General features: G+C 39.3%; 1 protein-coding gene across 8 annotated transcripts in view; it reads left to right on the plus strand.

Moving 5' to 3' along the window:
- Window positions 1-25,739, plus strand: part of NSD1 (nuclear receptor binding SET domain protein 1) — a 148,133-nt gene that overhangs the window by 47,913 nt on the left and 74,481 nt on the right. For all 8 annotated transcript variants that reach the window (XM_069591771.1, XM_069591766.1, XM_069591769.1 and 5 more), the window contains 2 exons: window positions 15,443-15,578; window positions 23,317-23,489. In XM_069591771.1, the coding sequence (XP_069447872.1) occupies window positions 15,443-15,578; window positions 23,317-23,489 (309 nt within the window). The remainder of the gene's footprint in view (window positions 1-15,442; window positions 15,579-23,316; window positions 23,490-25,739) is intronic.

Genomic DNA, 25,739 nt, shown 5'->3' on the forward strand with positions numbered 1-25,739 from the left:
TAGAAAGAATATACATTTTCATAGAATGTACATTTTCATTTTCTCCTACTTGGAGTATCAGAAAAACACTTCCTTTTTCTTGTGTGACTTTACATTGGAATTGTATAGTCAGTTACCTCTTGCTGGTGTCAGAATACCTGTTTTTAAAAATTTTTCTTAACTGTTCTCCCCCCCCCAAAACAAACTCACTCAGGCCTATAATTACAGTAAAATACTAGCTAGCTATATGATTTGTTTTCAACCTTGGCTGTTCATCAGAATCACCTATGGATCTAAAAACAACTAGATGCCAGAAACCTCACTTTGTATATATTCAATCAGTCTCTGCAGGCCTGTGGGTGGGTATGAGGGTCTGGCTAGGATTGAGAACCATTGATCTGCATCTTCTGAAGCAGAAGCCAATCCATAAAAGGCATAGACTAAAGCAGAAGTCAGAGGGAAAATAAGCCCCAGGTCATACACAATAGTCACATGGTATAATGATGAATGGGAATCGTGGGGACATACTAGCTTCTCAAACAGTGAAAGAAAAATTTGTGGACAGAAAGACTGTGCAAAATGAAGTTGATTTATGTTGTAATGTTTTGGCACTAAGGTTTCTATTGTAGCAAAAATGCTTCTGGTCAGTGTTATGAAATTCTCCAGATTAAGAGTTCAAGGATATCTCCAAACTAATGTTTAAATCATTCAGTTCCAATATAATGTACAGGCATAATGGCATACAGCATTTTCTTTTCTTGCATCAGGCCAGAAAGTATAGCTCTCCTCTCTCGTTCTAGCCTTTTGGGGTTGTAGAGGGCTGCACCCTTTCAGGCCTGTCTTCTGTGCTGTTATTGAACCTGTTTTATTGTGGGTTTGAGAATTTTTATGGCATAAAGCCAAAGGTCTAGGCAAAGCAGGAATGCCTTGGCCTGCATATTTCTGTTCTACCCTCTTGAGCAGGCTGCCCTTTGTGAGCAGCTTCATGCTACATCCAGGCGGGGCTTCCAGCCTTAATTACCGTGTGGTCTTCAATACACCTGTTTCCATGACTAACCTAGCAGCTGCTATGCTTTCCACCTTTCAGTGGACCAGTTCCCTGCTTTTCTGCTGTCCTTTTCCAAGACTTCAGTGATTCTCTTTGATCTATTGTCAGTGACTTTCTTTTTGATCTGTTGTTTCTGATATTTAGCCAATAAACAAGAGGTCATTACTTACTCAGTAACAAGTTGTACACAATAATCTTTAGTCTTTTGCCTCAGCTTGCTGTAGGTTAAAATCGTAATGCTGCCAGAAATCGTTTATCTAACTACTCTTTGCTAGATTTTTTCTTCTTTTGCTACCTGGGTTCCAGATCCCCTTTTTTTCTCAGTGAAAGTTAATAGACCTAGCTCTGACTCCCGTCTGCAATGTAGAGAGGGTTAGTGGGAGGACACTTAAGGACTTAAGGACTCCAGTTCACTCCTTTGTTCTGTGATTGGTATGGTGAAGTAGGGGTCAGATGATGCTAACTTCTAGTCTCCACCTTTTGTTAAAGCTCTCTACACTTCTGACACGGTCACTCTCTGTTTCTCTTTCCTGGTCTGCTGTAAATATGGGATAATAAAAACTGTGCTGCCTACCTCACCTGGTTGTTTTTGAGATTCATATGATAAAATGGATGTTAAAAGAGCTTGGACAACTAGAATATACATGAACACTTATTTGACTATGTAGCTGTGAGTAAGGTGGGAGTAAAGCAGATGCTTTAAGTAGTATTTTACTTTCTATTCTAGAGTTGAACATTTCCTTTGCAGTTCTGGGTTGATACTGGGAAAGGAAATCACAATTGTCATAAGGTAGAAGAATTGTAATCACTGACTAAAAATAGCTATCATTTATTTTTGATTTCTCGTACTGGATTAAAAATAGTACTAGAGTTCTTCAGCCTCCTACAAAATTGGAGGCATTATTATCCTACTTTCACAGGCAAACAAACTGCCAGCTAAGAGAGGTAAAGTAACTCTTCAGAGTCTCACAGGTGGTTTAAGAGCATAGCAGGAATTAAGCCCATACATTTCTGTTACGCTGACTGGCAGTGTATTTAATTCCTCATTTAATTATAAGCAAGTGTATATGAAGGATTAAGACTTTAAATTTAGTCACTGTAAGTTCAGTTCAGTCGCTCAGTCGTGTCCAACTCTTTGTGACCCCATGAACCGCAGCACGTCAGGCCTCCTTGTCCATCACCAACTCCTGGAGTTCACCCAAACCCATGTCCATTGAGTTGGTGATGCCATCCAACCATCTCATCCTCTGTCGTCCCTTTCTCCTCCTGCCCTCAATCTTTCCAGCATCAGGGTCTTTTCCAATGAGTCAGCTCTTTGCATCAGGTGGCCAAAGTATTAGTGAATTACAAATGCACAGAATAGTATAGCTATTTATCTTGTTACCCTACTTATCTCATAGTCATGGACAAAATCATTTGGTCCCTCTGTCTTTCACAGTCTCTTTGGGAATAGTTTATCCCTCAGAGAGGACACTCATTTTTAATAAGTTCTAGAAAGTGAAAGTCGCTCAGTCATGTTTGACTCTTCGTGACCAAATGGACTACACAGTCCATGAAATTCTCCAGGCCAGAATACTGGAGTGGGTAGCCTTTCCCTTCTCCAGGGGATCTTCCCAACCCAGGGATCAAACCCAGGTCTCCCACATTGTAGGGAGATTCTTTACCAGCTGAGCTACTGGGGAATCTTAATAAGTTATAATACTATGTAAATTATATAATAGCATCAGAATTGTGTTACTATTTAAATATTTAAATAATTGAAGTAATACTTTTGCAAAGAAACACAGTGAATAATATTATAGCAGCTGCTTTTGAGTTGTAATTATGTGTTAGGCCTTTTATAACTTGTAAGTTTGACTTCAGAGTCAGTGCTTTTTAAATTTATTAATTAATTTTGGCTGTCTGGGTCTTCCTCGCTACATAGGCTTCTCTCTAGATTCGGAGAGTTGGGGTGCTCCTTAGTTGTGCTGCTCGGGCTGCTCACTGTGATGGCTTCTCTTGTTGTGAAGCACAGGCCCCAGAATGCATGGGCTTCAGTAGTTGCAGCATGTGGACTCTAGAGCACAGGCTCAGTAGTTGTGGTACATGGGCTTCATTGCCCCATGGCATGTGGAAGCTTCTCACATCAGGGATCGAACCCGTCTCCCGCATTGGCGGACGTATTCTTTACCACCGAGCCACCAGGGAAGCCCCAGAAAATTTCTGTATAGCATTCAGATGTATTTGTTCTTCGTTAGTCGCTCATTCATGTCTCGACTCTTTGCAACCCCATGGACTGCAGCATGCCAGGCTTCCTTGTCCTTCACCACTTCCCAGAGTTTGCTCAAACTCATGTCCATTGAGTCAATGATGCCATCCAGCCATCTCATCCTTTGTCGTCCCTTTCTCCTCTTGCCCTCAGTCTTTCACAATATCAGGGTCTTTTCCAGTGAGTCGGCTCTTTGCAGCACGTGGAAGTATTACAGCTTCAGCATCAGTCCTTCCAGTGACTATTCAGGGTTGATTTCCTTTAGAGTCAAACATACAGATGCTGTGTAATTAGCCAGGTACCTGTCCAACATCTATCTGAATTATTTCCATTTCTTTCATCATTTAAAAAGTGATGAGACTTAGTTACGTTTAAAGTACTGCTTTTCTAAACTATGCCACATTCTCTCACATTGTTTCTTAGTTGTTTGTTTTTTGTTTTTGTTTTTGTTTTTAGACTGAAATGTAGTTGCCATTTCTGAGATTTTAGCCACTGCCCTTTGTGGTGGAAGAAAATGCTCTTCGAAAATCAGAAATGTGTTGACAGCTACAGAACAGCTTCAGTGGCTTTGCTTGCCCGAATAAACTTTTGAAAGTTAGTTGATTTTTTTATTTTTTTGAGGGGGCTATGCTGTGCAGCTAGTGGGATCTTATAAGTTCCCCAGCCAATAATTGAACCTGGGCCCTGGCAGTGACAGTGCCGAGTCCTAACCACTGTTCAATTCAGTTCAGTCGCTCGGATGTGTCCGACTCTTTGCGACCCCAAGAATCGAAGCACGCCAGGCCTCCCTGTCCATCACCAACTTGAAGTTCACCCAAACTCATGTGCATTGAGTCGGTGATGCCACCCAGCCATCTCATCCTCTGTTGTCCCTTTCTCCTCCTGTCCCCAGGGTCTTTTCCAGTGAGTCAACTCTTTGCATGAAGTGGCCAAAGTATTGGAGTTTCAGCCTCAGCCTCAGTCCTTCCAGTGAACACCCAGGACTGGTTGGATCTCCTTGCAGTCCAAGGGACTCTCAAGAGTCTTCTCCAACACCACAGTTCAAAAGCATCAATTCTTTAGCACTCAGCTTTCTTCATAGTCCAACTCTCACATCCATACATGACCACTGGAAAAACCATAGCCTTGACTAGACAGACCTTTGTTGGCAAAGTAATAGCTCTGATTTTTAATATCCTATCTGTGTTGGTCATAACTTTTCTTCCAAGGAGTAAGCGTCTTTTAATTTCATGGCTGCAATCACTATCTGCAGTGATTTTGGAGCCAAAAAAAACAAAGTCTGACACTGTTTCCACTGTTTCCCCATCTATTTGCCATGAAGTGATGGGACCAGATGCCATGATCTTCGTTTTCTGAATGTTGAGCTTTAAGCCAACTTTTTCACTCTCCTCTTTCACTTTCATCTAGAGACTTTTCTGCGAGGAATTCCTTAAAGTTATTGAGTTGGCCAAAGAGTTCCTATGGTTTTAAAGTAAAAATAAAAGACACATTTTCACCAAGAATTATTGAACAACACATTTACTGTTTTGTTCCACTTCGTTCTGACATTTTTCAGGCAACTTTATAATTGTACCTTCCCAAACTTTTTATCTTTTTGAGCAAAGAACTGTACCAGGTACCTTTTACAGTCTTCCAGAGAATTGAAATTTTTTCCATTAAGAGAATTTTGTAAAGACTGAAATAAATGGAAATCCAAAGGTGCTTTGTCAGGTGAATACAATGGATGATTCAGAACTTACCAGCTAAGCTGTAACAGTTTTTGTCTGGTTATCAAAGAAACATGCAATGTGGTTTTGCTTTTATCCTGATGGAAGATAACGTGGTTTCTGTTGACTAGTTCTGGTCGTTTTTTGTCGAGCACTACTTTCAGTTGGTCCAGTTGGGAGTAGTACCTGTTGGAATTAATTGGTTTTCCGGAAGCAGCTCATAATAGAGGATCCCCTTTCAATAGCACTGTATACACAACATCACCTTCTTTGGATGAAGACTGGTCTTTGGTGTGGTTGGTGGGGGTTCATTTTGCTTGTTCTATGATCTTTTCTGTTCCACAGTATTATATAGTATCCACTTTTCATCATGTCAGCTGTTTCCTGCAGGGTCTAATGTTGACTGTTCTCTGTATCTCGATTTGATTGCTATGCCCTTCAATTGGTCTGCTCGACTGTGGAGTATTGCCCAGTGAGAAGTCTCCAGTGCAAAACTTCGAAAACCATTTTTTACACATTGGATCAGTCACATCACCTTCTCCACATACTGTACAAATCTTTGTTTGCATCTCAGTTGCATTTTTACCTTTCTTTAAATAATAAGACATAACGTGCCAAAGGTGTTGCTTTTTTCTTTCCATCTTCAATATTAAAATGGCTACGCAAAATTCACCAATCTTGAAAAGTTTTTTTTTTAACGCACAGTGATGTGACAGCTATCACAGTGCAGTGTGACAGAACTGTTTCGAATGAAGTTAAAGACCACTAAGCACTACTAGAGCCATTTTATGGGAAAAACCGAATGAACCTTTTGGCCAACCCAGTAGCTGTTCTAGATGGGGGAATATTTGGATTTCTAAAATGGTTAGGGGGATACGATATATGTTTAAATAGTGTGGAAAATTTATTTGTAAAATGTAAAATCTTATGTAAAGAAAATTTTGGTTTATCTTCAGCGAATAGATTGGTGCAGTGTTTAAAGCATTTTTATTGGAGTCAGATTTGAATCCCTGCATTGATATTTTAATAATAGTTTTGTGAACCTGGGTAAATGAATTAATTTCTGCCTCAGTTTTTGCATGCATGATATGGAGAAAAACACCCTCCTACCCTGTTCTTGGAAGCTACTGTGACATCAGAAGTGATTAAGTGTTCAGCAAAGTGTCTGATTTTTTATTGTGCCTAAATGTACCTGGCTAGATTGTTATATTTAGTACAGTTATTTCCCTTAGCAGTTACTCGATATGTGATGTGGTTGGGATGCACTCTAACCCGCTTAAAGTACATCTCTAGTTACAGTGTGCAGGCTTCTCTTGTTGGGGAGCATGGGCTCTGGAGCTCGCAGACTCAGCTGTGGCATGCAGCTTTACTTGTCCCGAGGCATGTGGGACTTCAGTTCCCCAGCCTGGGCTCAAACCTGTGCCCTCTGCAGTGGAAGTGGGAAGTGGGGAGTCTTACCCACTGGCCCTCCAGGGGAGTCCCATGGCGTTTTATACTTGTCCAAGACCGAATCCCAGATTTTATTTCCTCAGACCTGCTTTTCCTGTAGTCTTCTCCATTTTAATAAATGGGAACTCCATCCTTGCAGTATTTAAGGCATAAAGGAGTGATCCTTGAGTTCTCTGTTTTAGCATACACATCCAGTCTATCAGCAAGCCCCCTGCCATCCCAGCTAGGTTCACATAACTGTTACATCACAAGCCCCTTTCAAAGCAAAAGATGGGGGAGGGTTGTGATTAGTTGCAAACTTCTTGGTGCTAGATCTTTTGTTCTTGAGGTCAGGTGATGGTCAGGTAACAGCATTTCTATAAATCTCTACCAAATGAATGTTAGTCTCTGTCTTTACAAGAAAGGGCAAGGTGCCAAGGCACTGCTTTTACTCTCCAAGGTCTCAGTTCAGTTCAGTTGCTCAATTGTGTCCAACTCTTTGTTACCCCATGGACTGCAGCACACCAGGTGTCCCTGTCCATCACCAGCTCCCAGAGCCTACTCAAACTCATGTCCATTGAGTTGGTGATGCCATCCAACCATCTCATCCTGTCTCGTCCCCTTCTCCTCCTGCCTTCAGTCTTTCCCGGCATCAGGGTCTTTTCCAGTGAGTCAGTTTTTCGCATCAGGTGGCCAAAGTATTGGAGCTTCAGCTTCAACATCGGTCCTTCCAATGAATGTTCAGGACTATTTCCAGTCCTGACTAAGACGAGGCAGAACTCAGTTGGCAGCTCCTTCAGGGCCAGGTTCCCACATCTTGCCCAGCTGTCATCACTGAGGGAGCCAGGCACCCAACCCAAATAGCCCTCAGTATCCTCAGGCCACCCAAATGGGGGAGACCAGGTCTCACTGACTGCAGCCCAGACAATTGACCACTGCTAGTAGGTCACAGAGACAGGGATTGGGGGAGAGGTTCACTGCTTCCTCAAAGCCTGGGCCAAGACTAGTGGAGGGCCTTAGTAAGGACTCTGAAGCCCTGCACAACATAGTCCCCAGTCTGTTCCCTGGGCCCTCCAGCTCACCTGCTGGCCAAAGGCTCAGTGAGCTGGAGGCCCTTTAAGACAAGGCCTGAATCTGCCTCTTACCTCACACTCTGCCTGATGACCACCGCACACCACTGACCCTTGGCTGAATCATTTCCTAAATGGTTCCTCATTGATAGTTACTTATGGGCAGGGCCCTGCTGACCAATAGCTGAGCAAGACAACTAAGAGTCCGTTGTTGATGGTTGCTTGTGGGGGCGGCCCACTGAGACACTGACCAATGGCTGAGCAAGACCTGTTGCCTAGTAATAGGGTGCAGAATAATAAGGCAGAGCACTGGCTGCCTGATAAGGGCTGTGCTCATACTGCTCTATTAACAACGTCCCCTGTGGAGCATGGGCTCTAGAGAGAGCTGGCTCAGTAGTTGTGGTGCACAGGCTTAGTTGTCACTTGGCATGTGGAATCTTCCCAGGTCAGGGATCAAACCTGTGTCCTTTAAATGAGCAGGTGGATTCCTAACCACTGGACCACAGTGAAGTCCCCCAGTGGTATTTCTTATCGGGTAGATTTGCTAAGGAAGTCCCTTGAAATTTGGGGCTCCCCCAGTGGCTCAATCTTGAGAGAATCTGCCTGCAATGCAGTAGAGTCAGGTGACAGGGGTTCTGTCTCTGGGTCGGAAAAATCCCTTGGAGGAGAAAGTGGCAACTCATTCTGGTATTGTTGCTGGGAAAATTCAGTAGACAGAGGGAGCCTCTTGGGCTACAGCTCGTGGGGTCACAAAGAATTGGACTTGACTGAATGACTGAACAACAATAATAATATGCTTAAGTGTTCCTTCAATAATAAAGAATATCTTGTTAGTTAGGAATTAACCAGACAGTAACTATTGAATACCCACTGTTTGCCAAGTACTGCTAGGGCTAAGCGTTGGACACAGATAGTGTGAGAAGTCTCCTTTTCGTTAAGGTGACTATAGTCTCTGAGGTCTGCTATCTGTAGACTTTAGCTTTGCTATTATCATGTTACAATGAAATCATATTGGAAAGTGTTTTATAAACCACCCAACTTGTAGAAATGTAAGATTATTTTATTTTATTTACTCAAAAAGTTTGCATGTTAAAGGAGCAATAGTGTGAGTTTTATGTAACCTGTCACCTTAGGTGTCCTATTTGTAAAATACTGAAACTGCCTACTTTTAGCATAATAATAAAAGAATTGGTAGGAAAAAGTTGAAATTCCAAAGGAAAATTCAGATAGCCCTGTATAATGTAATTCTTTAGAATAATACTTAAAATTTGGTATTTTGTAATTTTTTTTTTTTTTTACCTTTTTTTGGATTGTGCCCTGAGTCAGGTGGGATTTTAGTTTTCAGGGATTGAACCCTTGCCCCTTGCAGTGGAAACACAGAATTTTAACCGCTGGACCTCCAGGGAAGTCCCAAAGCTTGGTATTTTACTAAACATATTTTTTTCTCCTTTTGGAATTGATAAAAACAGTTGTTGTTTAGTTGCTAAATCTTGTCCGACTTTTTGCAGCCCCTTGGACTCTAGCCCATCAGGCTCCTCTGTCCATGGGATTTCCCAGTCAAGAATACTGGTTCCACTGTTTTCCCATCTATTTGCCATGAAGTGATGGGACCAGATGCCATGATCTTCGTTTTCTGAATGCTGAGCTTTAAGCCAACTTTTTCACTCATCTCTTTCACTTTCATTAAGAGGCTTTTTCGTTCCTCTTCACTTTCTGCCATAAGGGTGGTGTCATCTGCATATCTGAGGTGATTGATATTTCTCCCGGCAATCTTGATTCCAGCTTGTGCTTGTTTCAGCCCAGTGTTTCTCATGATGTACTCTGCATATAAGTTAAATAAGCAGGGTGACAATATATAGGCTTGACGTACTCCTTTTCCTATTTGGAACCAGTCTGTTGTTCCATGTCCAGTTCTAACTGTTGCTTCATGACCTGCATATAGGTTTCTCAAGAGGCAGGTCAGGTGGTCTGGTATTCCTATCTCTTTCCAAATTTTCCACAGTTTATTGTGATCCACACAGTCAAAGGCTTTGGCATCTTAGAAAACCATTATAGGTCTGGTTTGGACCTCTTGATGAAAATTCACTTTCTTGATGGAAAGTGAAAGTTTTGGAGTTAAGAAGTTCAGTAGTTGGTAAGGGGTGGTTCCTTCTGAGGGCCGTGAGAATCTGTCCCATGCCTTTCTTAATGTCTGGTGGCCTCTGTCGAACCTTGGTTTGTAGAAAGCATTCTCCCTGTGCCTTCACATCACTTCCTTATGTGTTTCTGTCTCTGTGTCCGAATTTTCCTTTTATATAAGGATATAGTTGTATTTTAGGTTGTTGTTTAGCCACTAAAGTTGTGTCCAATTCTTTGAGAATCCCTGGACTATGGCCTGCTAGGTTCCTTGTCCATGAGATTTCTCAGGGAAGAATACTGGAGTGGGTTGCCATTTCCTTCTTCAGGGGATCTTCCCGACCCAGGGATCAAACCCATGACTGCTGCTCAGTAGATGAATTATTTACCGTTGAGCCACTTGTGAAAGCACCAGTATATTTCATCTGATTGGACATAGCTGTTCTGAAATATGCCTGTCCTCCAGTCTAAGCTTAGATGACACTTCTTCACTCTAGTCTTTGCTGCTATTCTCCAGGAATTTTGGAGTCAGGAATTCATGTTTGTGTTTCTTGTTTTGCTTTGTATGTAGGTTTTTAGTTGAATAATGGGCTTTTACAAGGAGTTGTTCCAGAGTCTTTCTCTCTGAGGTGGTATTTTTAAGCTCTTCTGAGGAGTCATATCCCGCCCCCCTCCCCCCTTAATTTTCCTTTGTCCTTATTTTCTCTATTTTCATGCTTGGAAGCCTATTTGGTCTGAAATTCTTGCCCGTTTCTACTTTTTTTTATATATTGAGGTCACTTACAGGGATTTCCCTGGCAGTCCAGTGGTTAAGAATCTGCCTTCCAATTCAGGGGAATCATGTGCCATCCCAGTCTGGGAACTAAGATCCCATATTTCTTGAGGGGCAAAGATCATGTGCTGTGACGAAGATATTGCAGTTAACCCAAAATAACTAAAAACAATTTTTTTAAAAAACACTAGTATTTGGATGTTGTTGTTCATTACTAATATGCATTTGTATAGGCATTTTTTCCCTGTAGGTTTTCATATTTTTTTTTTTCTTGGTTGTCCTGGTAAATGAATTAAATAGTAAGGAGAAAATTAATGTTTCAAGTTTATGAAAATCTTCACCCATGATACTTTTAGTTTAATGAAACTATTTTGTGTTTCTCAGTGAGTTTTTTTTCATCATTGTAGTTCAGGCATAGTTTCTAAGTAGTTGGTATAACTTATGTAAGGCTGTGTATTACACTTTCAGTATCCCTTAACTTCATCTGCACTTTGCATATTTCATTGTTTTCTGCATAATTTGTTTAATAGGCCTCTTGTTGGTTGTTAACTTTTTTTAAAAAATTGAAGTACATTTGATTTACAGTATTGCGTTAGTTTCTGGCGTAAAGCAAAGTGATTCAGTTATATACATTCTGGTCTCAGATTCTTTTCCATTTCTGTTTGTTACAATGTATTGGATATAGTTCCCTTTGCTTTATACTGGGACCTTGTTTATCTACGTTATATGTAGTAGTTTTATTTGCTAATTCCAAATTCTGTAATTTATCAACCCCTCTTTTCCCCTTTAGTAACCATAAATTCATACTCTGTTAAGTCTGATTCTGTTTTGTAAATAAGTTCATTTGTAACATTTTAGATTGCATATATAAGTGGTATCATATGTTGTTTGTCTTTCTTGGTCCAGTTTACTTCACTCTCTAGTTCTATCCATGTTGCAGCAAAGAGCATTACTTCATCCTTTTTATGACTGAGTAGAAATTCTATTGTGCTTCCGTGATGTCTCAGATGGTAAAGAATCTGCCGATCTGCCTGTAATTTGGGAGACTTGCCTTCAGTCCCTGCGTTGGGAAGATTCCCTGGAGAAGGGAATAGCTACCCACTCAAGCATTCTTGCCTGGGAAATCCCATGGAGAGAAGAGCCTGACGAGCTACCGTCCATGGGGTCGCAACATAGCTGAGTGACTAACACTTTCACTTTCAGAATTCCATTGTATATGAATACTGCATCTTTATCCATTCATCTGTTGATGGACATTTAGGTTGCTTTCATGTCTTGGCTATTGTAAGTAGTGCTGCTGTGAACAGTGCAGTGCATATATCTTTCCAGTTGGAATTTTCTCTGGAAAATGCCCGAGAGGTGGATCGTTGGATCATATGGCAGCTCTACTGTTAGTTTTTGAGAAACCTCCGTAGTGTTTTCCAGTTTTTGCTTTTCTCCACACCTCTCCAGCATTTATTATTTGTAGATTTTTTTTTCAATGATGGCCATTCTGATCAGTATTAAATGGTACCTTGTTATAGCTTTGATTTGCATTCCTCTAATAACTAGCAGTGTTGAGCTTTCTTTCATGTGCCTGTTGGCCTGCTGTATATCTTCTTTGGAGAAATATCTGTTTAGATCTTCCGTCTTCCTTTTGAACATTAATTTGGCTGTGTGGGATCTTAGTTGTGGTATGCGGGATCTTTAGTGGCAGCATATGGGATTTGTGAGCAGGGGCTGCTCTTCATTATGATGCATGGGTTTCTCGTGGTGGCTTCTCTTAAGGAGCATAGGCTCTTGGTGTGCAAGCTTCAGTAGTCATGGCGTGTGGGCTTTATGAGTTGTGGTACTCTGTACTCTGGCTCAGTAGTTGGGGCTCGCAGGCTTAGTTGCTTCACGGCATGTGGGATCTTCCTGGGCTAGAGAGATCGAACCCATGTCCCCTGCATTCACAGGTGGGTTCTTAACCATGGGACTAGCAGGAAAGACCAGATTTGTTTTTCTGTCCCATCTTGGTATCATGGTTTTAAAGTTTTGTAGCCATTGCTACCTTTGATGTAGTTTTTTTTCCCTGATAACTTACAGAATGATGATAGGCAGAAATGGCACCTTTGCATCATACTTTTCAAAAAGTTTTTTTAAAAAAATTGTAGCTTCTGTCTCTGTTTCTAGTAACTGTATATACATGAAGAACTAATGACACTGTTTTTTAAAAATTTATTAAGCACCTACTATCTGACACACTAGGCTTTAGTGTTGTTTTTAACTATTTTACTTTTGGCTGTGCTGGGTTTTGATTGCTGTGCAGACTTTTCTCTAGTTGTGGTGAGCAGGAACTACTCTGTAGTTGAAGTGTGTGGGCTTCTCATTGTGGTAGCTTCTCTTGCTGCAAAACCCAGGCTTGATGAGTGGGCTTCAGTAGTTGTGACACATGTGGGCTCAGTAGTCAAGGCTCCTGAGCTCTAGAGCACAGGCTCAGTAGTTGTGGTGCACAGGCTTCAGTTGTTCCTTCTCCTGCGGGATCTTCCTGGACCAAGCATTGAATGCATGTCTGTCTCCTGCCTTGGCAGGTGGATTCTTTGCCACTGAGCCACCAGGGATGCCTGAGACTATTTTTAGTAAGCATATTCTGTGAGAATTAACTCTGAATGCAATCTTAAAGTTGAGTGGTAACTTACAAATCATGGAATTGAGCCCAGTACTTTGGTATCCTTGAGCTCCAGATATTACTGATCATTATTTTATTTGAATGATTTCACTCATTTCATCCACAAATATTTCATTTTTAAAAATTCCTATTTATTTATTTGGTTGTGCTGAGTCTTAGTTGCAGCATCTGGACTCTTAGTTGTAGCACATGAGATCTAGTTCCCTGACCAGCGGTCAGACTCAGGCCCCTTGCATTGAGAGTGAGAGTCTTTGTTATTGGAACACCAGGGAAGTCCCTATTCAGCATATTCTTTATTGAACACTTAATATGTTCCAGGTGGATACTTCTGTAGGCAGTAAGCAGGGACAATCAGGTCTGAAATAGAACTCATCAAGCCTCTTTTGAGACTTGGAATTTATGGATAGTCATAATGTTTGTATGCTTCCTTGGACTAAATGTACAGATCCTTTGTCCAAGTACCTTAGGTGCTATTTTTAGCTACCTAGAAACAGTTGGCATATGTGACACTCCTTTGTGTGGTTTATCAGGTGGGAAGCTCAGTCCTAGTAAACACAAAGTCATCTTTCTCTCAGGGCAGGAGAACTGTACTGTTGATGGGATGTTAAAGACGTTGTTGTTGTTCATTCACTAAGTCGTGTCTGACTTTGTGACCCCATGAACCGTAGCACTCCAGGCATCCCTGTGTTTCACTATGTCCCGGAGTTTGCTCAGACTCATGTGCATTGAGTCAGTGATGCCATCCAACCATCTTATCCTTTTTGTCTCCCTTCTCCTCCTGACTCATTGGAAAAGACCTTGATGCTGGGAAAGATTAAGGGCTTTTCCAGTGAGTCGGCTCTTTGCATCAGGTGGCCAAAGTATTCGAGCTACAGCATCTGTCCTTCCAGTTTATATTCAAGGTTGATTTCCTTTAGAGTTGATTGGTTTGATCTCTTTGCAGTCCACAGGACTCAAGAGTCTCCTCAAGCACCACAGTTTGAAAGCATTGTTTGTTTGTTTGTTTTTTTGGTGCTCAGCCTTCTTTATGGTCCAATTCTCATATCTGTACATGACTACTGGAAACACCATAGCTTTGACTATACAGACTTTCATTGGCAAAGTGATGTCTCTGCTTTTTTAATATGTTGTCTGGGTTTGTCATAGCTTTTCTTCCAAGCCACAAGCATCTTTTAATTTCATGGCTGCAGTCACCATCCACAGTGATTTTGGAACCCAAGAAACTAAAATCTGTCACTGTTTCCATCTTTTTCCCATTTATTTGCCATGAAGTGATAGGACCTGATACCATGATCTTCTTTGAATGTTGAGTTTTAAGCCAGTTTTTTCACTCTTTCTCCTTCATCAAGAGCCTTTTTAAATTCCTCTTTGCTTTCTGCCATTAAAATGATGTCATCTGCATATCTGATGTTGATATTTTTCCTGGCAATCTTGATTCCAACTTGAGCTTCATCCAGCCCAGCATTTTACATGGTGCACTCTGCATGTAAGTTAAATAAGCAGGGTGACATTATGCAGTCTTGACATACTCCTGTTGTTCCATTTCCGGTTCTAACTGTTGTTTCTTGACCTGCATACGTATTTCGCAGGAGGCAGGTAAGGTGGTCTGGTATTCCCATCTCTTTAAGAATTCTCTGGTTTGGGCTTTCTCTAATTGCAGTGAGCAGGAGCAGCTCTTCCTTTGCTTTGCATAGGCTTCTCATCGCAGTGGCATCTCTTGCTGCAGAACACAGGCTGTAGGCATGTGAGTTTCAGTAGTTGTGGTACTCAGGCTCAGTAGTTCTCTTACATGGGCTTAGTTGCTCCTTGGCTTGTGGGATTTTCCTGGACTGAGGATTGAACCCATATGCCCTGCATTGACTGGAGAATTCTTAACCACTGGCCCTTTATTGTTAATTAATTAACAGAAATGTCTGTGTTTGAGAAGAATGGAGAGTATCACCTGCCCAAGGGACCACAGTATCCTCCCCACCCTCCAGTTTTATTGAGATGTAGTTGGCATGTAACATTGTAATGGGATCAGAGTCTCTTGATATTGTTAAAATTTTTCTTGGGCTCCCTGCTTCCACCCTATGTTGTATTGTGATCCAAGCACTAAGGCAAAGATATCTTTTCCTTGGGATGATTCTGTTTCTCTGTTACTCAGTTTTTAGTTTTTTAGAATTTAAAATATTTATTTTCCTAGAATGCAGGTAGATTGCTTATGTCAAGCAAATATAAATTGAGAGCTGCTACCAACTGGAATATGTTATAAACAGTTAAGACAAAATAATTTAGTTCTACTTATTTTGTAATTGTTGTTAAGGTGGAGTGTTTTCATCTAGTATTCATTAGGTCGTGTTATCTCAGAAGGCGTGTGGGAAGGTGATGTTTTGTTTTGAAACGTGTTGATTTTTATTGATGCTCCATGTTTTGTCTGTCTAAAGTGTCAACCCAAGAAAAAGGCTACGCCACTGAAGTATGAAGTTGGAGATCTCATCTGGGCAAAATTCAAGAGACGCCCATGGTGGCCCTGCAGGATTTGTTCTGATCCGTTGATTAATACACACTCAAAAATGAAAGGTAAAACTTGCAGCTGATTATATGTAATAAAATATAGTGTGGAATTATAAACTTGCAGTTGCCTGTAGTAACAATTTATATTTACTTTTGATCATTTCATTAGTGCATAGTTGTGTATTTTAACCTCTTTTGGATTTCTTTTAAAAAGGTTTGTTTTATGTTACTCTATGATTTTAAAAATTCTCATTTAGTCTATCTGTAGATGCCAGAAAAATGTTAGGCTTTATTGTATAAAGTTTATATTATTCAGAATCATTTTTCAGTATATTTATGTTTTTCTGCTTCAGTCTTCAGATTTGTGTCATTTGTTAGTTTTAAAGCTGAAATAATTACAAAGAATACTTATAAATTATCTTGAATTTCAAAATCTTGATTTAAAATATTTTCTTCAGTTACTATTGTTTGTTACTTGATTATTCTGTTTGTATCTTAATGTCTTAACTTCTCCCTGTTTCCCTAATATATTAAGATATTCTGTGATTTTATTGTAGTTTTAATGTATGTATTTTAGTTTTTGAGTGAGTTACTAACACATATGGGGCTTCCTTGGTTGCTCAGCTGGTAAAGAATCAACCTGCAATGCGGGAGACTTGGGTTTGCTCCCTGGGCTGGGAAGAGTCCTTGGAAAAGGGAACGGCTACCCACTCCAGTATTCTGGATGGAGAATTCCATGGGCTATATAGTCCATGAGGTTGCAAACAGTCAGACACAACTGAGAGACTGTCACTTGCACTTTTTTCACTAACATATGCACAAGGTTTAAAAAAAAAATCTCTGATCTGTCCCATTCTTTACCTCTTTTCAGAGAGTAGTCAGTTGTTATTAATGTTTCTTTCTAAACTTGCTTTATATAAATCCAACTATGTATTCTCATCTCCCTACCCTCCTTTTATTTAACATATAAGTAGCATATTGTAGGTATAGTTTTTTCACCTGTTTGACTTCTTGGAGATTATAACCATTCCCCTGTTGATGGATGTTTAGGTTGTTTTTAATCTTGGGTTGAAAATATTATGCATATACATACACACGTGTTTGTTTGCATACAAAACAGTATTATAAACAATAACTGTATTTAATGTCTATTTATCTGGAGGATGATTTACCACAAGTGGTATGCTGGATTTTATGTTATATTTTGAATACCAGTATTGAAGTACCCAAAGACCTTTATAGCTCACTGTTTAAAGAAAATGATACCTAACTTTGTGACCTGCTTGGATGTTTAAGTTCTTCTGTAGAAAATTCTTTTAGTCCCTCTGCCCTTTCTATGCCTGTGACATTGCTGGTTTCTTACTCATTATGGTGTCCTTCATGTGCACTAGTTGGGTCGATGCCATTTGTTCAACAAGTAATCAGTATGTTCTAGAAGTACTGTGCCTAGGTATTGGGATCTAGTCATTGGCAACGCATTTTGCTTGCCCTTATGTATAATTAGAGTCCAGTTGAAAAGAGAAGGCACCAGCAAATAGACGAAATGACTACTTACTTAACAGAGAGGTGTGTTCAAGGAAAAATACTGATGATGTGAAGTGATGTTGGTGATGATGTGAAGGTACCTAAACTGAACTTTTGGAGCAGGGGTAGTCAGGGCCAGTGGTGCTGTAAAGTTATGTTTGATCTGAGATGTGATAGGTCAAGTAGAAATTAACTAGGGGAAAAGAAGCTTCCAAGCACAGAAAGTGGTATATGTTCTGCTCCTGTGAGGGCTGCAGCCCCTAGAGTTATGGAACGTGGTACAACATGAGGCTGGAGAAATAGGTGTGATTCAGATCATGTAGCATTTTGTAGACTTCATTAATATTTTGTATTTTTTCCTAAGAACAGTACCATTAACATGCTGTGAGCAGAGGGAGATGTGATCTGATCTATATATTTTCAAGTTCACTGAGTGCAGTGTGGAAAATGATTTGGAGGGGGCACAGATAAATCGGAGGAGATGATTAAATGGGTTTTCACAGTGATTATGTCAAGATTATAGTGGTGAAGAGGAAATGAAGACTACTTAGGAAGTAAAATGTGTATGATTTGTTAGTGGATGGATAATGGGAAGTGAGGGAGAATGAAGACTGCGGTTTCTATATCTCAGGATGGTCCCCAAGTTTTTAGCTACACCAGCATCTAAAAATGTTGCCATTTACTGAGAGCACTGGAATATCTACAACTTGGAGGTGACATCTTCTTGTTGATATTATTTGAAGCCATGAGGAAAGCATGGATGAATTGGCCTTGGGAGAAGATAATATGGTGAGGAAAAAAGGTGGCTCTGAGGAAGGCAACATTTTGAGGTCTGTGTGGAGGAGATTGAGTGTGCAAAAGAGATGGGGGAAAAAAAAATCAGATAAAAGGGAAACACCAGGAGCATATGGTATTGATGACTAGATTTGTTTTATAAAGCAAGTGTGGTCAGGTTGAACGGTGCCTAGAGATCAGATAAAAAGTCCATTAGGTATAAAGAGCTGGAGATCACTGGTAATCTTTTTTTGATGGTACAATTGTGACTGAAGTGTGTGTGTGTGTGTGTGTGTGTGTGTGTGTGTGTGTGTGTGTGTGTGTTGGTAAGGGAAAGGATTCTGTGTATTTATTATTGGTAGTCAGTCTCTCCTAGTTTCTGTTCTCTCTCCGTATGAACTGATGCATCAGTAATTTGTTATTTTTCATCATCTTGAGGAGATACCACCAGGAACTTTTTCTGTCCCTTCAGTTGACATGAGTTACCTTCTGTACCTGGTGAAGAGTTATCATCTTTCTTGGAGATTGCCTTCAACACTCTTGTGTCAAATTTCATCTCTTCCTTGTTTCTGATTTGCTTACTATTATATAAAATACATGGTAAGCCCGTAAGTAGTTTCCTGTAAAGGAAGCGCAGAGGTAAAATTTTTGAGACCTTTGAGATCTGGACATATTTCTATTCTTTTCCTGTACTTGTTTGGTAGTTGAGCTGTATAAAATACTAGGCTGGAAAAAATTTTTGCTCACAATTCTTTGAAGGCATTGCTCCATTGTCTTTTAGCTTCCAGAGTTTTCTATTAAATCTGAGATTGTTTTGATTTATGATCTTTTGTATATGATTTTTGTCCTTTACTCTGAAAGCTTGTATCTGTTCTGATAGTTCATAGACTATACCTTGCTGTAGGTACTTAGTAGGCCCCCTTTGATCTACAAGGTTAGTTTTCTTCAGTTCTGGAACATTTTCTTGAATTTCTTCCTTGATTGTTTCCTTCCCTTTGTTTTCCTGTAAGTCTTGTTCACATGTTGGCTCGTTAGTTGCATTGAACTAATCTTTTTTGGTTGAATGTCTGTTGTTTTGCTCTACTTCATGGGGTAGAGCACGCATGAGTGTGCTGATGTAGTTGGTTCTTGGATTTGCTCACTTTTTGTTTTTTTAAAAGAAATTTCCTTTTTTAAAATTAATTAATTGGTGTGCTATGTCTTTGTTGCTGTGCATGGGCTTTCTTTAGTTTTGAGTGGGTGTGTCTCATTTCTGTGGCTTCTCTTGTTGCAGAGCATGGGTTCTAGGGCACACTGGCTTTAGAGACAGGTTTAGTTGCTCCGTGGCATGTGGAATCTTCCCAGACCAGAGACTGAACCTGTGTCCCTTTCATTGGCAGGCAGATTCTTAACCATTGGACTGCCAGGGAAGTCCATGCTCTCTGTTGATTGATAGATTTTAGTATCTGTTACGTAAGTTAACATAATCCTTATCCAGGTGTTTCCCAGCTTCCGAAGCTGTGCAACACACCTGCATGCTAATAATTTATTCACCTGTTCCCTCTTATTCTCCTGTCCTTAATGAGCCTATCCTTGAACATCTCTTTATTGTAGTGTTAGTGGAGATTAGGAGATGGAGTGAATTTAGAAGTGCTTACTCAATTCTTCATCTTGACCTGGAAATACTCTCACTTCATCTTGAATAGAATTTCAGCCAGTCTTGTTTTTATGTTTTTCTATATTTTATGCTTTTCTGTGCTTCCACTTCTGGAGTTCCCGTTGCAAAGCAGTCTAGGGGTGAATCAGATTACTTCTTAGCTTTTCTCAAGGCTGACCTGTCATTCATTTTGTTTAACTCTTGTCACCATCTGACTTTCAGTGTTGCCAAATTTTTATTGTTGTTTCTTTTCCTGTATTTTATCTTTTGTATCTTAAAAAAAAAATTGTATTTGGAGGATAATTGCTTTACAATGTCGTGTTAGTTCCTGCTATACAGTAATGTGAATCAACTATAACTATACATACATCCCCTCCCTCTTGAGCCTCCCCCACCACCACCACCCCCGTTTGCTTTTATAAAAATTGCTCTTTGTTGTTCAGTTGCTAAGTCATGTCTGACTCTTTCCTACCCCATGAACAGCAGCATGCCAGGCTTCCCTGTCCTTCACCGTCTCCCAGAGTTTGTCTCCCAGAGCTCAAACTCATGTCCGTTGAGTCTGTGATGCCATCCAACCATCTCATCCTCTATCCCCCCTTCTCCTCCTGCCTTCAATTTTTCCCAGCATCAGGGTCTTTTCTAGTGAGCCAGCTCTTTGCATCAGGTGACATCAAGTATTGGAGCTTGAGCATCAGTCCTTTCAGTGAGTATTCAGGGTTGATTTCCTTTAGGATTGACTTGTTTGATCTCCCTGCAGTTCAAGAGACTCTGAAGAGTCTTTTCCAGTATCACAGTTTGAAAGCAGCAATTCTTTGATTCTCCTCTCTCTGCATCCTTTCTACCAATTGTTACCTGAGTGTTTTGTTTTGTTTTGTTTTTTAAGTAAAACAATGTACATATATAATGGAATTTTATCATTTCATCCATTTTTAAGTTTATAGTTTGGTGGCATTAAGTACATTCACATTTTTGTGAAATTATTTGCACTGTCCATCTCTAGCACTTTTTCATATTCTTGAACTAAAACTCTGTACTAATTTAACAAAACTTTCAGTCCCTAATTAATACTATTCTACTTTTTCTTATGAATTTGACTGTTCTAGGTACTTCATATAAGTGGAATCATGCAGTGCTTGTCCCTTTGTGTCTGGCTTATTTAACATAATGTCTTTAAGGTTCATCCATGTTGTTATTGTGTTACTCATTTGTAAGGCTCAGTGATTTTCATTTATATATATATGCCTCATTTTGTTCATCTTTACATCCTTCAGTGGATATGAGGGTTTTCTCATTTTGGTTATTGTGAATAATGCTTCTGTGAACATTGGTGTTCAGCGGTCTTCCCTACGTGACTTTTTATTAATATCTAGTCCTTTTCATTTGTTTTCTTAAGCAAATCTTTCTAATTTTGTTTCTCCCACTGCAGCCACCTTAGTTTATGTCTAGTCATCTTGAGTATACACTAGTGGTAATTTCTGGTCTCCTGTGTCTCCTTTTTGTTTCCTGTCAAATGTAATATTCATTGGTCAAGGAGATTTATCTTTCTAAGGTACAGAACTGAACCTGTAGTTCCACAGTTTAAATGGAGTTCAGTGCTAATGGGATAATGGTCAGACTCTTAACATGGCATCCAGGCTCTTCAGGTAGTCTCCCTTTCCTTCAGCTGTTTGATTTAGTGTTCTGAACTACTTATTGTTCCTAGCTGCTTCATTTGTTCTGTTTGTTTATGTCTTTGAGGGTTCTTGGCCCCCTTATAGGAATTCTTCCCTCAGTTCTCTCCCTTTAAAATTTTCTACTTAGGTGTCCCATTTGTCTTCCAATTAATGATTTTCACTTAAAAAAAAAAATACATTAACAACCTAAGTGTCCATCAGTAGATGAACAGATAAAGAAAATGTGGTCTGTATACACAGTTGAATATTATTCAGCCATTCCAAAGAAAGCACCCTTTCCATTTGTGACAGCATGAAAGTACCTGGCAGGCATTATATAAAGTAAAGTATGTCAGAGAAATATAAATACCATATGAACTGCCTTATATGTGGAATCTATAAAAACCAAAATCCAGAAAACAAAACCAAGTTCATAGATCCTGAGAATAGATTGCTTGCTGTCAGAGGCTGGGGGTGGGGTGGGTCAGGAATGGCAAAATGGGTGAAAAGGGGGTCAAAGTAATAGTTATAAAAGAAATAAGTCTCACGGATGTAATATACAACATGGCAGCTGTAGTTGATGCTGCATTGTATATTTGAAATTTACTAAGAGAGATGCTAAAAGTCTTATCACAAGAAAAAAAAATTTTGTAAGTATGTATGGTGATGGATTGATATAAATATCAAGTCATTATGTTGTATACCTGAAACTAATATACCTTAATGTTAAAAAATGCCATTGCCAATACATGCCATTAAATGATAAATTTGAGTGTATGCAATGCACTCATGAACCAGTGTTCATGTTAACATCAATTAGCATGCGGTTTTCCCATAATCTCTTTATACTGTGTATCTTGTACCTGTCAGGCAGTGAATTCTCTCCACTGTCTGTAATAGTGACTGTTTCTGCCTCTCTGTATGGTGTTGTCTGTATATTGCTCTCTTGTAGTGAGTGCTTTCAGTTCTCTGTATGCTGGCACATCATAAATGTTTGTAGTAATTGAGTTTACTTGTTTTGGGGAGGATGACTTTACTTTTCAAATTGACTTTAAGAATCTGTATGTGTGTGTATGTGTACATTTAATCTTCCTTTATAGGTGGTTTCTGTTGAAGTGTTTACTAGGTAGAGACTAAAGAGTTTAGTGTGGTTTTTTTTTTTTAACAGAACTTGTTTTTAAAATGTACAGTAAAACAAAATGTAACCAGGTTGTAATTCATTGTGAGTTAAAGTGAATTTTTATATAAAACAATTTCCTTTTTTTTTTTTAAATAGAGACAAATCATTTTACCTGTGTAGCCCTGGCTGTATTTCTTTTGTGACTTTTTTTTTTACTGGTATGAAAAATGATAAGAAAATAAGTGTATAGAAGTACATATATGATGTAAATTAGATTGTAATCTTTTCTGGATGAGATTTGTATTGATTTTTGATAATTACATATAACTTTGGACAGCCAAGAAACTGTAGAATAACTGGATTTTGTTTTTTCCTGGCAGTTTTTAATTTATTATTTATTTATTTATTAGGTTATTTATTTAATAATAGTTGTTATTTAGTTTTTTATTTCCTTTTCATTATTTTTAAAAAATTTCTGTAGTTTGAATTATCAAGTCCCACTTTCTCTGCAAATCCAGTGTTTCATTCTGAATTTGTTCTCTCTGAAGTTGTTGAATTTATTATTGTCTATAAAATGGAGGTTATAGCACTTATGTTTTAGAGGTCATTGTGAAGAATACATGAAAAGCAGCTTGTCCAGAGTAGCTGGGCCATAGGTGTTAGCACATCATATGTGAAGTAATGTTGAAACATTTGTTCCTCCTTATACTTTAGCATAATATTTTATAAGTTTGTTTAGTGGTTAGTTCTTGGTAATTGTCATTTTTACAATACTGCAACTTATTATATGGCCTTTGTGATTTCTGATAATGAGGGTATAAAACTTCTAGTTTGGAATAGATAGCATATCACCAGAGCAAAACACTATATTGTTGCATTAACATCTTAACCATTTTCTTGTCACATAAATTGAAATTTTACTTTCTATCTAACCTACCTTAAAGTTTCTTTTTCTGTAGGTTTTTTAGCTTGTTGTTTTTTATGTTACTTTTAAGTGACAAGAAGGTTCTTTGCAGCTGTGGTGTTGCTGTTCTCTTGATGATGAGTAGTCTTTTTTCTTTTTTAAGTAATGACATTGTGGTTTTTGTTTTTATCTAGTTTCTAACCGCAGGCCCTATCGTCAGTACTACGTGGAGGCTTTTGGAGATCCTTCTGAAAGAGCCTGGGTGGCTGGAAAAGCAATTGTTATGTTCGAAGGCAGACATCAGTTTGAAGAGCTACCTGTTCTTAGGAGAAGAGGGAAGCAGAAAGAGAAGGGATATAGGCATAAGGTATTTCTCTTTCTTTTTTTAAAGCGTCTCAGATTATCTTCTTAGGGTTAGGGAGGGAGGAATCCCCAGCCTTTCTGGGACCAGTCTTATGGAACATAATTTTTCCACAAACCAAGGTGGAGGGTATGGTTTGGGGATGACTCTTATAAGGAGCACGCAGTTCACAGCAGGGTTTTCACTCCTATGAGAATCTAATGCCACCGCTGATCGATGGGAGGCAGAGCTCAGGTGGTTTATGTTAGCCATGGGGACTGACTCACCTGTCGCTCACTTTCTGCTGTGTGGCCCAGGTCCTAACACGTCATGGACCAGTATCAGTCTGGGGGTTGGGGACCCCTGGTTTGTGGGATCAGCCAAAGGAAGAAATATTACAATTTTTGAAATACAAGTTGGTAAGGAAATTGTCAGAAAGCTTTTTTTTTTTTTTTTTGCAGGATAAGGTAGGGCTAACCTTGCAAATATTTCTACTCAATGTTTTGAGAAAGTGATACTTTTGTCATGTCACTTACATGTGATAGTACAAAATGGCACAACCAGTCACATTTGGGTCTATCTAATTTAAGCAGAAAATGACCATCAAAATGAAATGGTCTTCTCCCTCTCTAATTATTTCTCTTAAAAATGACAAATATAACGCTTTGAACATTCTTGTTTTGTTTGTCATTTTGGTTTTCATGTGTGATTATCAATGCTTAAGATTATAGTTTCAAACCTCATTACGTTTTAATAAAGAACATGATGTTTTTGTTTCATTTGCTTGATGTTGCGTTTTAGCTAATTCTTTTGATAACACCTTTATAGTCCATTCTAAAAGGGGAAATAATTTCTTTTAGATTTGTGTTTCCTACTTTTAGACTATTCTATAAAAATTATAATTTGGATAATTTTGAGTCAGTATGCAGTCTCTGCTATTTCCAACTGGAGTTTCTTCGTCTCTAAAACTAAGATAATAATATGTACCTTGTTGAACTCTTGTGAGGATTAGCAATAAGTACTTTGTGTGTCACAGTATTCATGCTTTGAAACAACTAACATGTGCTGCTATTAGGATACAGGAGGCTAACTGCATCCTTTCTAATACTTTGGGTAGTTGGTGGTAGGGAGATATCAAAGTTTTTGTGTCAAGCCTTTAAGTATGTGTATTAAACAAGCCCCCTTTCAAAAGAGTTTGCTTGGGCTTTCAGGTTCTGAAAAACCTGATTTACTGTAACCATAGTCAGACAATTAATGGCTTTGTGCTTGTGTCTAGAGTAAATCAGATGATCTGTATATTGCTTTATAAGAAGAGGCTACCTGTGTAGTGGCCTGAATTGTTACCTGGTCAGCAGAACATCTCTTTCACAAGTATTAAAGTATTTGTGGACACTAAATGATAGAACCTTGGCTAACATCTCTTGTATGAAGCCAAGGAGGGAAATAAGAGTCTCAAAAATTAGATGTATTTCACAGAGCCTTGATGTCCTTATGCTATGCTGCTGCTGCTAAGTCGCTTCAGTCGTGTCCAACTCTGTGTGACCCCATAGACGGCAGCCCACCAGGCTCCTCTGTCCCTGGGATTCTCCAGGCAAGAAAACTGGAGTGGGTTGCCATTTCCTTCTCCACCTTATGCTATGAGGATTCAAGAAAAGAGCATATGTAACTTGTTAAACTTTCTAGGGTGTATTGGTGTCTCTGCACTACATGATTAAGCCCAGGACACTGTTTGATTATAATCCAGCTTGTATGTAAAACGTATAGAAAATTCTTGATTAGTCAAGGGCCTGGTGATAACCTGAGTTTCAAATTTCAGGTCTTTTAGGGAAGATCTGACTTAACTCCTTTCCAGTCCTAGTTTTTCCACATTCATCTTCTTTAGCCTTTTGTTTTCTCTTTTGTGCAACTGAGCAAATGCTTGACCTTCATAATTCGGGAAGGAAATCTTTATGATTGGCAGAGTAAGTAGGAGTCATCTGGTTATTCCTTGACATAGTAATATAATGTTGATTAATAATGTAATGTCGTAGTCTAATTTATGGTCCACTTTTTGTGCTTTTACTGGCAAGGATAGTGGAGGGTTTCCAGGATCAGTCTTCCTCCAGTGATAGATCTTAATGATAGAAGAAGTGTTGCAGAATCCCCGTTAGCTAAGGTCTGACTGGGCTGTGGGAGGTAACCGCCTGACAGTCCCATAAAAGAGCCTCAAAGAAATATAATAAGGCTTGAAATGCTTCTAATTTGAGAGGTGCTCAGTGATCATCTCCCTGTTTCCTC

Source organism: Ovis canadensis, chromosome 5 (assembly GCF_042477335.2).
Source record: "Ovis canadensis isolate MfBH-ARS-UI-01 breed Bighorn chromosome 5, ARS-UI_OviCan_v2, whole genome shotgun sequence".
Taxonomy (NCBI): Eukaryota; Metazoa; Chordata; class Mammalia; order Artiodactyla; family Bovidae; genus Ovis; species Ovis canadensis.